At 39.6% G+C, this 11,995-nt stretch overlaps 2 protein-coding genes across 2 annotated transcripts; one reads left to right on the top strand and one right to left on the bottom strand.

The window, feature by feature from the left end:
- The first annotated feature begins 403 nt into the window (after window positions 1-403).
- LOC102198153 (glycerol-3-phosphate dehydrogenase [NAD(+)], cytoplasmic-like) lies at window positions 404-7,227 on the top strand. Its single transcript, XM_005755398.2, has 8 exons — window positions 404-551; window positions 1,441-1,618; window positions 1,825-1,965; window positions 2,083-2,221; window positions 2,454-2,566; window positions 3,597-3,833; window positions 5,296-5,402; window positions 5,491-7,227. The coding sequence occupies exons 1-8, from the start codon at window positions 508-510 to the stop codon at window positions 5,585-5,587; spliced, it is 1,056 nt and encodes a 351-aa protein (XP_005755455.2). The 5' UTR covers window positions 404-507; the 3' UTR covers window positions 5,588-7,227.
- A 352-nt stretch (window positions 7,228-7,579) lies between these two features.
- LOC102198618 (glucose-6-phosphate 1-dehydrogenase) lies at window positions 7,580-11,873 on the bottom strand (the record flags this gene model as incomplete). The annotated part of the gene is made up of 7 exons (XM_005755400.1): window positions 7,580-8,593; window positions 8,923-9,015; window positions 9,177-9,253; window positions 10,354-10,589; window positions 10,672-10,858; window positions 10,939-11,032; window positions 11,723-11,873. Coding segments are annotated over 7 exons (929 nt in total), but the record flags the coding sequence as incomplete, so codon positions are not given.
- Window positions 11,874-11,995: the final 122 nt, after the last annotated feature.

Here is an 11,995-nt window from a genome sequence, read left to right as displayed (position 1 = left end):
CATTACAAGATTTGATTAAGTTGTAATCATTTAGTAATTGTTGCTAAGTTGGTAAGTATTCAATATTTAACCATCTCGTTTTGTCAATTACAAATGTAAGATATGTCATTAATCTAAATCTACGTCTGGTGAGTATATATTACACATATACAGACAAGATAATGGTTTAGATTGCGTGTTAGTATGTCAGCATTGATCATCTATATAATTCAAACAACCATAGTTCAGGTTTTAAATTAAATAAAATCCGACAGCTTGGCCGCCTCTGGGTGAAAAGTCACTTGCACATGCAGATGATGTGAAACCATAAAGGCTGACATGGAGACTTTGGCCCCAGTCTAGCATGCTAGCCTCTGCTCTGATGGCCTTGGCCTTGCTTTAATGGGCGGGCCGGTGTCTCCCCTCGGGCAGACCAATAAAACCAGGGAGGCACTGTGTGTGTGTTGCATAACTGGACTGCAGTCAGTACAGGTTCACTCCACACACTCAGCGGTTTACCTCTTCACAATGGCAGCTCCGAAGAAAGTCTGCATCGTGGGCTCTGGAAACTGGCAAGTCGAAGTGTTGATGTTTTGAACCGTGTCCGGTTGTCTCATATGTGCGGTTATCCGCTGGACACGGTGCACAGTAACGTGCGGGAAGTTTGACCTGCTGTACCTGTAACTACCAGATAGGCTTCGTTAGCGGAGGCGACAGTTGGGTTTACCTCCGCGTGGAGTCACATGCTGACAAGCCGGCTTATAATCGCAGAAAACTGGCCACAAGTCTGGCAACATTACTGGGATTTTTGTCGTTAGCTTTAAGGTGTCTGCCGCCTGTTAGCTCGCTCTTATTAGCGGTAGCAGAGACATCAGTAGCTGATGTCTCTGCTCCGTTTACCGGTCTAATAAATTAACGTTACCTCCCCAAAGAGATAAAAGATGATTTGACACGAAAAATAGATTTTTAAAAAATCCTGTAAATTCGGTGTGTGGGTTCAGTTTATGAGCCGAATAAAAAATATTAAATTTTTACATTCTTTTCATACACACACTGTGGTTTTTGTAGTTGTAGCTCTTATTTTGGAACGAAATTAAATGTATGTCTATTTCTTTTTATTTCCGAATTCATGATTACCCCCCAAATAATTAAAATCATTCCATAAAGTGGTTATAAAGCCATTGTAATTTTGCTGCTGCTTATGCTAAATTAAAATTGCAAGAATTCTCAATGGAGTTCGGTGTACACCCGTGGAAACCGTATGGAGGATTGGTGATTGCAGCATACCGTTATCAGCTTATCTCTGCGTGCAGCTTTGCCGTCTTGCCCTGAAATATTAGTTAAGGATCAAATAGGAATCATTACCTTTAATGATCACCCCATTAGATCACAGTGTGACTGAGTGAGAATATGGATTTTCCCCGTAAAATGAACACTGACTTGTAACTGTTAACCACGCAGGGGCTCAGCCATTGCCAAGATCGTGGGTGCCAATGCTGATAAAAATGCAAAGTTCGACAATACTGTAAAAATGTGGGTGTTTGAGGAGACTGTGAATGGGCGCAAACTCACTGAACTAATCAACTCCGAGCACGAAAACGTCAAGTACCTTCCTGGACACAAGCTGCCAGCAAATGTGGTAAGAAAAATTTATTTTTAAAAAAACATTTTAGTGCCTGTTGTCTCATATATGTAAATAAGGTCCTTGAATAGATGCTTTGCAGCTGTTAGTTTTATAATAAGTTTAACAGCTGTAAGAGTGAGTGAGTTTTTTTGAATGCAGCAGGTTCCTACTCTACAGTAAGTTGCCTCGGGCTTTAAAGACATGTCATCATCCCTTCTCAGCTGGCAGTGCCGGACTTGGTGGAGGCGTCCAGCGATGCAGACATTTTGGTGTTTGTGATCCCGCACCAGTTTGTGGGGAAAGTATGTGACACCATAAAAGGGAAGATAAAGAACGATGCACTGGGAATATCACTCATCAAGGTTGTTTTTTTTTTATTACTAGACATGGATTTTACACCTTTTATCTCCAAAATATTGCCAAGTTTATTCAGTGGTGTTTGATCCAGACACCAGCATGTTGTGCTTTTGTTCCCTCAGGGCGTAGACGAGGGTCCAGATGGACTCAAACTCATCTCTGACGTGATCCAGGAGAAGCTCGGTATCACCATGAGCGTGCTGATGGGTGCAAACATCGCCAATGAAGTTGCTGATGAGAAGTTTTGTGAGACAACCATTGGTTAGTTTTGTCCCTTTGTTGCGCTCAAATGGGCCCATTGTTGTTGAATTATTTTTGCACTTTAATTAAGAATTAAAGATCCAGATAAGCAGCTTTTAGCCTAAAAACGGGAAGCACATTTGTTTCGGTTAAAGCTTTGTGCGACCTCAGCGTTAGTTCTTTGGTTCAACGCGTGCTTCCATCATGTTTTTTTTACAGGGTTTACAGTCAGCATATTTCTTCTGGTTTACAGGCTGTAAGAATAAAAATCACGGTGCTCTCCTGAAGGAGCTCATGCAGACCAGCAACTTTCGAGTTACTGTAGTGGAGGAATACGATGTGGTGGAAATCTGCGGAGCCCTGAAGGTGAGCTCTCAGTGCAGAATATGTCTGCTTGCAACACAATTACAAAACATGGACAGTCAGCTTGATTTCAACACAGGTTTATTTATGGTATCAAGGACCAATGACTATTTTTGCACTCTCAGCAAAAGTCACACAAAACAGAGTAGAGGCATTTTATCCCTTGTCCCAGTTTTTTTTTTTTTTTTTTTTCCCCCACAGAGTTCCTGTTTCACATGCGTGAGATTATAAAGTGAAGTGACACAGTACTTGTGAGTCACATAAGAAGCACGTGCCTCATAAAGACATGCTGATCTATGGGCACGTCAGTACTGAAACTGAAAGCTGATGATCCCACAGAACAGATAACAACAGATTCAAAAGATTTAGGTTAAAAATTAAACATCAACATTTATTTTTGTTGAAACCAAAGAATGTCTTCTCTTCCTGCAGAGTTTGTGTGTTTGGATGTGTCACCATTGCAGACTCTCTCTCTCAGCATTATTAACATTTACCACACTGCCACACACAAACATGCTGTTTGCCCCACATTTAGTGTGCTGGGATCTAGTCACTCTGTTAATTAGGCAGTGAGGATCAGAGATCTCTGTAGATGTACGCAGTGAGACTTTAAACACTTCAAGTAAAGCTGCCCAAACAAAATGTCTAAGGACCCATTGTGAGCATTGTGAAAGGGTTGGCTCTAACGAGACATTAATCTAAATAGTTGTTGAAAAGTCTGGAAGGATTTTTTTCTTAATGTGAACTCAAATATTTTGTTTTCGAAGAAATTTTACACACGTTATTGTAGGATGTGGATTCCCATGTTTTTAGAGAATTAGTTTGTTGGTGGTTGTGTTCTTTTTCTCTGCTTAATTTTCCTTTAATTAAAGAATAAATAAGAATATCATAGGAGAGGATAATGCCCAAACATTCTCTCATTGCAACTTCTCAGATATGAGGCTTTGGAGCCTTTTTCTAGTCTGTTTTGTATAGAGTCAAATAAAAAAAAGTCATTATAATATATCCGATTATTTTTGTGTGTGTCCTACAGAACATTGTTGCAGTCGGAGCTGGTTTCTGTGACGGTCTGGGCTTCGGGGACAACACGAAGGCGGCAGTGATCAGGCTGGGCCTGATGGAGATGATTGCCTTCGCCCGTATTTTCTGCAAAGAAGGGCCCGTGTCCTCAGCAACCTTCCTTGAAAGCTGCGGCGTGGCCGACCTCATCACAACCTGCTACGGTGGACGTAACCGCAAAGTTGCTGAAGCTTTTGTGAGAACGGGGAAGGTACAAATTTTAAAGATATTTTATATATATGTTCAATTACTGTATATATGTCATAGGCTCAGGCAGAAGCAATGCTTGTATATTCCTGGCATATATTCTTCTCATTAAAGGCAGGAATACAAGAGGCAGTGAGGGGAGAGAGGAAAGTGTAGGGATCTGAGGTAGTTTGTGCCAAACTGTGACAGTTTTGGCAGCTGATTCTGGATCGAGTTGAGTTGTGGTGACGTGGTCCCAGGATTGGTCTAATAACAAAAACATCTCAAGTATCAAATTTGACTCAGAATTAAAATGTTAAATAATAAATTAAATCATTTAATATAATGTGAAGTTTTGCTGAAGGTTTATTGGTGATTATTATTATGGTAGTTACTGGAAATGTCAAAACTTGGGCACACTGATGAGTTCATGCCTTTTAATGTTTTTACTTGACATAGTGAAGTTATTAATACAAGAGAACTTGTATGTATAGTATATTAAAACGTAATTATGTTGCACCTAATGCTGACTACACTAAAGATGGATCTCACCTCTTGGTCTGATGCTCCTGTGCAAGGAGTATAAAACTGCATTATTTCTAATGACCAGCAGAGGGCAGCAGCTGTGGTTACAAAGACTGTAGAGGTTGACACATACATAGTTTTCTTTTTTAGAACTGTGAGCGAGTTCATCGGCAAAATTTTAAAAAAAACCCATTCTGGTCATTTTCTCTCCAATATTAATTATATCAACACCATGACACAATTAGAATGAGCACATTTTCTCAAATAATAAATTCAAATGTGATTTTGTGTTAGTGCTGTTGTGCTGTTCTGACTCTTTCTTCCCACAAATCTGGTCTCTGATGCAGTATAGTGACCATCAGCTGTACTTCTCATAATGTATTGAGAGATACTTTGTGTGCACTATATATTGTCTACTAATACTCACTAAAGATTCAGAAACTGGTTTTAAAAAACCCCAGCAAACTCTGACTGAATTCTACAGTCACGCCAAAGACGACAGAGCCAGAAAGTGGTCAGAGGATTATTGTAAATGGGTGCAATGAACTTGCAATGTCATTGCCTTTGAAATGGCTTCTTTGAAGATGGGGACCAGGTCAGCGACGTCGTCTACAAAGTGGCACTGGTGTATTGAACCATTAATAAAATGACATTAACACAGAGCCACTGACGTAGCTGCTGCACAACAACAAGTTAGCTGAAAAATGACAAAGGTGCTTTGAAACCAGAGAACAACCAGTTGAGTCAAATCCCTTATTTTAAAGAGACGCATCGCAGACAAGTTCTGCTCTTCATTAATGGCAACAGACTCCATTGATTGCATCATGTTGGAAGTGTCCCTGCGTTTATAATTAAACTGTAATTATTTCCGAGCTTTTGCCAATCTGAGCATCAGACGTGTACACCTTCTCTCATTTTAAACTCAAGAATCTTCAGCATGTCTTGGTTCTTATCTCATTCAGTCCATTGAGGAACTGGAGAAAGAGATGCTGAATGGCCAGAAGCTGCAGGGACCAGCGACAGCAGCTGAGGTCTATCTCATCCTCAAGCACAAAAACATGGTCGACAAGTAAGACAGACTCACAGGTTCCATTTGCTTTGAAATGAAATCAGTTTGTTTCACTCCAGCACTCAACTATGCCTCCTCCTTCCTTTAGGTTTCCTCTGTTCAACGCAGTCTATCAGATCTGCTTCGAGGGCCACCCAGTCACAGAGTTCATAAGCTGTCTGCAGAACCACCCAGAACACATGTAAAGAGAACGAAAAACCCCAAAACAAACAAAACTAAAGGTGCCTTCTTAACGGAGAACACGACCCCTTTCGCAGCCGTTCAGAAATCGATGGAGTAGGCTGCACCGGACACACCACAGCTGTCGTGCAAGGAAATGGTGCCAGCAAAGTGTGGCTCTTCAACTCCAATTCAGCAAATTCTGAAACCAAAACACTGAATTTCCAACGTGTTAAAAGTACTTTTATTTCCTGACGTGTACTGAAACTTGAAGGATAACCAATTCATGTAATTGTCCACTACTTTTTGCTTAAGATGCATGCTTTTTATGTTTTAAAAGTAATTAAATCTGTCAGTTTTTAAATCACAACACTAATACAGAAATTAACATTCACGACTTCAGAAAATGCAGGGCCATTGCCTGCCTTCTGGAGTGGGATTAATCTTTAATGTTTCCGTCCAGTAAACACCTTTCCATCGCCACAAGTTATTTAATAATAGATGTATTACCTCATCTCATCACGTCTCTGTATGCTTTAAGTGTCTTACATCATTCATTGACATCTGCTGCCTTGTACTGTAAGTGAAAAATACTGTCAATCGCACAAAAACTGTTTTTAAATAGAAAAAGCTAATGTGCCTTAAAATGCATGGTTCAAGTCTTTAGCTTTTGTTTGTGGTCTGACCAAAAAAGTCAAAGGATAATTACGGTTTATTTCAGATTGGCTTAAATTTCATTATGTCTGTATGGGTCGTGCTAACAAGATGGCTCCTTGAAGATGTATTATTGCATGAAGCTGCAGATCTCTACTGCAGTTAGTAAGCAGGTGTTGGACATAACTAGGCTGTCGTTGCCTTAGCTGTCTCAACAAATCCTAAAATCCTCCATCAAAGATAATGGGCCTCACATCAGGCATAATCTGCTTTTATAATCAGACGTTTTTCATCAGGCGCTGCGTGTATGCCCCCATAAAAATTGGGAATTTAACATGTCAGCTCACTCTTCTCCACATAAAAATGGAGCAACGGAGTACTGCCTACTTAAGCCAAGAAGAACAGATCATTGAGATCATGGTTTAAAAATTAAAACAAAATAATAATAATACACGCTGCAAAAAGGTGTGAAAGAAGTGCTGGCAGAAAGCACTTAAAGAGTGCTTAATTGTGAACTTCATGCATTTAAATGTGTTTCCTCTGCACTATGGAAGCTGGGATGGGCTCCAGCCCCACTCCAATGAGGAGAAGGGGTTAAGAAAAATGCCATTTAGTGAAGCGCGTCAAGGTTTAACACCATCCTATAAATCATCAGACGTGGAATTAACGTGTGATAATTGCAAACTATGATCAATTTTTTTGTATTTAGATATATAGCTGGACTTCCAACAATGTCAATAAGGACCAAGTATAAATTAATTTATATTATTAGCTGAATACATATAAAATCCAGTGCTGTAGCTATATGAGGTTATTCATTGGTATAATATACCACAATGGCCACATCAATGAGGAAACATGCCAGGCTGAAATGAATCTGAATTAAGTCTTTAAACATCCGTCCGCTACGTCATTTGTAGCTGTGATCCTGCCTGACCCAGTTTTCACTCAGTTACTAATACATTTGAAATCATCAACATTTGTCTGTGAATAAATTCATTCTAGTATCAAATCATGGCTGGACTAATTTTTTTCCATTTTCATTAGAAAGGAAACAATGAAATTGGAAATTGCAGTAGAAATTACAGCATTTCTTGTTATTCAATAAAAGGGTTGATAAGAAAAGATTCTTATATCTGGAGGAAGATTTTTTTTTTTCAATAAATATTAACGTTAGCCGCGACTTTGTTCCAGTTTTGATTTTTGGCCCACTGTGTATTTGAGTTTGACACCCCTGGTTTAAAGCAATGTCAGTATGATATGTTATAGCGCTTCCAGCAAGCCTCCTCTCCCCTCTCCACATGCATTTTAGCAATTCTGATTTCTGTCAAAGGCAGGATAGATGAGAAGGCAAAACAACACGATAACAAGCAAAACTAGTTTATTACAACTTGTGGAAATGTCGCTAGCTTTACATGAGTGTGCGGTATACAATGCATAAAAACAGACATTCACTGCTGACCTGTGGTACACACCACTGTCGTCTGGATTTTGAAATATGGAATCAATGTCAGCAACTTAAATAAATCTGGAAAATGTAAACAAAAAGGGAATGAAGCTCAAAGTGCAGAAACTAAAAAGGAGCCTGCTTTGCTCGTCCGTGAAGACAGTTAAGACTCGCAGTATAAACGCTTTGAAGAAAATCGCCTCGTGGAAACTAATCTGTTTATTTTTAAAACCACCATGATGTCCTTGGTCCCACACAGAGGAGGCGAAAAACAGCAGCAAAAGTAGAAATGCAAACAATGCAATCAAAAGCAGAATGGCATTAAAATTGTGGTGATTTAAGAGCGACAGCTAGCGGACATTTGTTCCTATTCTTCATTTTCTGTGTCCGTTGGTTGACACTATGTGGACAACACTTAGCTTGCAGCGTTTTGTTCTTGTGGTTTGGATATCTGATCTAATCACTGAAGACAGGAATAAGGAGTTCCACTTAGCAGAATAATTTGTTCCCAAAAATCCTTGATCGTTCTGTTTTTTCACAGACTTGATCCCATCTCTAATTAAAGCTGAAAACTGCTGTGAATGTATGAAAACTACCACCGTAACTGTGGTACAAGCCCATGAAAACACAATCAACTCACAAATGTCTAGTGAAAGTTTGACCAGGCCTTATGGAATAACTGCAATACCTGAGATTTTCTGTCTTTGCGGCATGATAGATCCACATCGTGGAAAAGCCTTGTTTCTCAAAGATGATCCTGTACTGGAAAATATCTAACCACTCGCCCTACTGCACCCCTCCTACCATCCTACCTCCACTCATCCCTCATATCATCGCAATTCAAAGTCTGTGAGGGTTCACCCATTTGTAAGTGCCTTCGTAACGAAATCCAACTTTCTGCACGAGGTCATCTGCTTCTTGAGGGCCACGGCTAAAAAGAAGGAAGGGGGGAAATTATTTTTTTTATTAAAGTAATTACATTAAAAACAAAATTTTTTAAAAACCTGCTGACATGTAAACTTTCTGTGTAATTTCATTAAGCAAGTACAATGTAAAAGCTTACACTTAACGGAATATCTTCATATTAAATACCAAACATGGTTTCCTTAATGATTTACTATTTTAATACTTTGATTTCATATATTTCAGCTGCATTTTACACACAATTATTTCTTCATGTTTGCTGAGGCTAAAGAATCTTTTTTTGAATGTGGTATGATTTTCCTCTTCCAAGTGAGAGCTGAGTAAAACCTTTCCTACCTTCCATAATTGTAAGGAATTGGCTTCGGCTTCTCTTTCTCTATTTGATGAAGGAGAGGAGTGAAGATCCTCCATGCTTCCCTCAGTTCATCACTGCAGACAACAATTCAACATGCAGAAGTAGGTCAAACAGAGGTGCAAGGTTTTCACTACTCAGCACCTGATAGCAAAAAGAGGTCCCTCTGGCTCCATCTAGTGATGGAGATTTTAGATTACAAGCAGTGACTTAAGAGTGGACAAGGAAAAGTACAGACCTGCGTACAAAGTGCATTTGGCTCCCGCAGAAGACATCCAGGATGAGACGCTCATAAGCATCGGGAAGCTTCACGTCCTAAAAGAAAAATACCATATTACAGCTTTGTTAGAAACCTGTTTTGGGTTTTTTTTTGTACTACTACCTCTGAAGCTCTAAAAACGGGGTGAAACTCTTAATCAGTCTTTGAAGTCAGTGTTAAATATGTGCTAGATTCTTCTTTATATTACCTTGTAACACCCCAAAATACTCAAAGTTAGAGCAGGGCGATACGACCAAAAATATTTATCACGATATACATTTGAAAATTTGCGATAACTGACGATATAGTTGACACTAGACAAAATACTTTATAACTCCACAACTTTATTAGTGCGCAAAGAAAACAACAACAAAACAATCGTTGTATTTTCACTTAAACAAGCAGCTGTTTTTTTATGTGCATTAAAGTTATATAAAAAATTAACAGTGCAAATGCAAATTCCTTGCTGACAGTTTAACCAAAAGGCATTGCCAGTGGAAATTGGCCAACATATCCTCAGCATAACCATGTATAATATCCACAAAACTTAAAAAGAGATTATACACACACACGGTAATACTATGTTGAAGCACAGTGCGTATCACTCCGCGAGGCTCCTGCTACGACATTTGACAGATTTCCGAGCGCCGTGTTCCACATAAAATTGTTTCGAGGTCAGTAAACACAACCAGAATTCATACATAAGGCACACGGGATTATAAGGGGCACTGTCGATTTTCAGAAAAATCAAAGGGTTGATTTTAAGTGTGCCGTATTTTCCAAAAAAAACTGTAATAACGACGGCCCACTAGCATGCTCTACCAAAAATAGTGTTTTGTATCTGACGGACAAAAGCTAAACCAGTTCCACACCACTGAAGTTGCAGCATTTTTACAAACCAATTCTGGTTCATCTGATTCATTCAATGATCCATCTTCTCATTCACCGTCACCGCCATGCTTTTTCCGCCATGTGCGTATGAAAACAAAGGCACTGCGCATGCGCGTTTTACCCATATTCTATCGCAATATTTCATTTTCTTATCGTTGCCCAACATTATACCGGTATTACCGCGAACGGTATGATATGGCCCAGCCCTACTCAAAGTTGATCTCAGAGTGTGTGTGGCAATTAAATAAATAAAACTTGAGCCTGCCTTGTATCTGCTCTTGTAGGTGAGATCCAGCTCCGTTTCTTCCGGGCTGAAGTACACGCCAGGTTTCTTGCTCATCATCTTGGCATACACAGCCTCGTTGGGCTGCACGCGTACCACAAGCTCATTCCTGCGACACTGAGTTCCAAAAATGTCTCCGGGGACGTCGGTGAACTGCAGCCGCACCTCGGCCTTTCTCTCATTCAGTGCTTTGCCACAGCGAAGGATGAAAGGAACGCCTGAGGAGAAACATTTTCATGAGCACAGGAGAATGTTTAAAACACCTTATTTTATTTTTTCTTAACAAATAAGCGCCTTTACCATCCCAGCGTTCATTGTGTACGTAGAGCACAGTGGTGGCAAATGTGGCTTGAGTTGATCCTTTAGGTACTGTGGGATCATCCAGATAACCCAGTTTGGCATCTCCTTCACCCTCTGGATCCCCCACGTACTGACCCAGCACAACATCCGACATGGTTGGTGGAGCAATACACTTCAGCACCTTCACCTAACAAAGGTATAAGACCAGACACACCTCATTTAATACACAGAACACAAGTATTTGGTTTCTGCCAGGCGACTTTGTACCTTTTCATCCCTGACATCGTCAGAGCTGGTGGAAGCTGGTTTCTCCATGGCAACTAGGGAGAGCATCTGGAGCAAATGGTTCTGCATGACATCTCTGATTATGAATGAAAGAACAGGTGGTCACATTAAAGACGCAGAAAACTGTTACAAAATGAATTCAAATTATAACTGATCATGTGTTGGTTTTAATGTGCTCGTAAAACCGGTTAAATCTATTAACATTCTCCCTGCAGTGAGCTCTTAATGTACAAATTAAAAAAAACAAAACACAACTGCACTTTAACTCACTAGTGTGGTAACATTAGCAAAACTTGAATAGCTAATAAATATAAATGGTATATAGGTTGCCAATGAATTATATTTTCTTTGCACCGATGATAGCTCATAGCCAAAGACATGTTTGTCTTGCCCCAATATAAATATTAGGAAGTATTCTTACACATATTTACTCTCTGGTACTCCGCTTGTTTTTATATTCATCATTAGAGATAAGCGCATTGAATCTTTGTTTTAGATTTAGTTCAACGTATTTATTTCTTTTGGGTGCCCCCCACAACTGAATTATTGTTAACATTCAAGGTAATCTGCGTGGAATAAAAAAAAATAAAAATGAAAAATCAGCTAAATAAATCCAAAGTCTGTGGGTAACCTTGTTAAATAATTGTGATCACTTATTTTCTAAAATAAGTGTAACATTTGCCTTAAAGCAGCCCTCATATAATTCTGCTTATTCACAGTACTTTAAAAAGCATTAACTTTATGATTGAAGTATTTTTCTCCTCACCGGATGATGCCAAAATCATCAAAGTAGCCTCCTCGACCTTGGGTGCCAAAGGGTTCCTTAAAGGTGAGGACGACACAGGCCACGCTGTCCCTGTTCCAGATCGGCCCAAAGATTCTGTTTCCAAACCTGCAGCGAACACAGTGTATTCGTCCTCAGCTCAGCAGCACACACAGAGCAACAGCACAGCTGTTCATGACAACATGCATAAACATTTATCTTTGGTTTTGTTCTTGATTAGCCCCCACTTTCTATTCATGGTGCAAGATTTTCATA

The sequence above is a fragment of the Pundamilia nyererei genome, unplaced genomic scaffold (genome assembly GCF_000239375.1).
Source record: "Pundamilia nyererei isolate P.nyererei 1_Seehausen unplaced genomic scaffold, PunNye1.0 scaffold01379, whole genome shotgun sequence".
NCBI lineage: Eukaryota > Metazoa > Chordata > Actinopteri > Cichliformes > Cichlidae > Pundamilia > Pundamilia nyererei.
This window is presented reverse-complemented; position numbering and strand designations above follow the sequence as displayed.

Coding starts and splice junctions, on each gene's coding strand:
- LOC102198153 (XM_005755398.2), top strand. CDS start 508: ATGGCAGCTCCGAAGAAAGTCTGCATCGTGGGCTCTGGAAACTG. Junction 552..1,440: donor ATCGTGGGCTCTGGAAACTG/GCAAGTCGAAGT, acceptor TTAACCACGCAG/GGGCTCAGCCATTGCCAAGA. Junction 1,966..2,082: donor TGGGAATATCACTCATCAAG/GTTGTTTTTTTT, acceptor TTGTTCCCTCAG/GGCGTAGACGAGGGTCCAGA.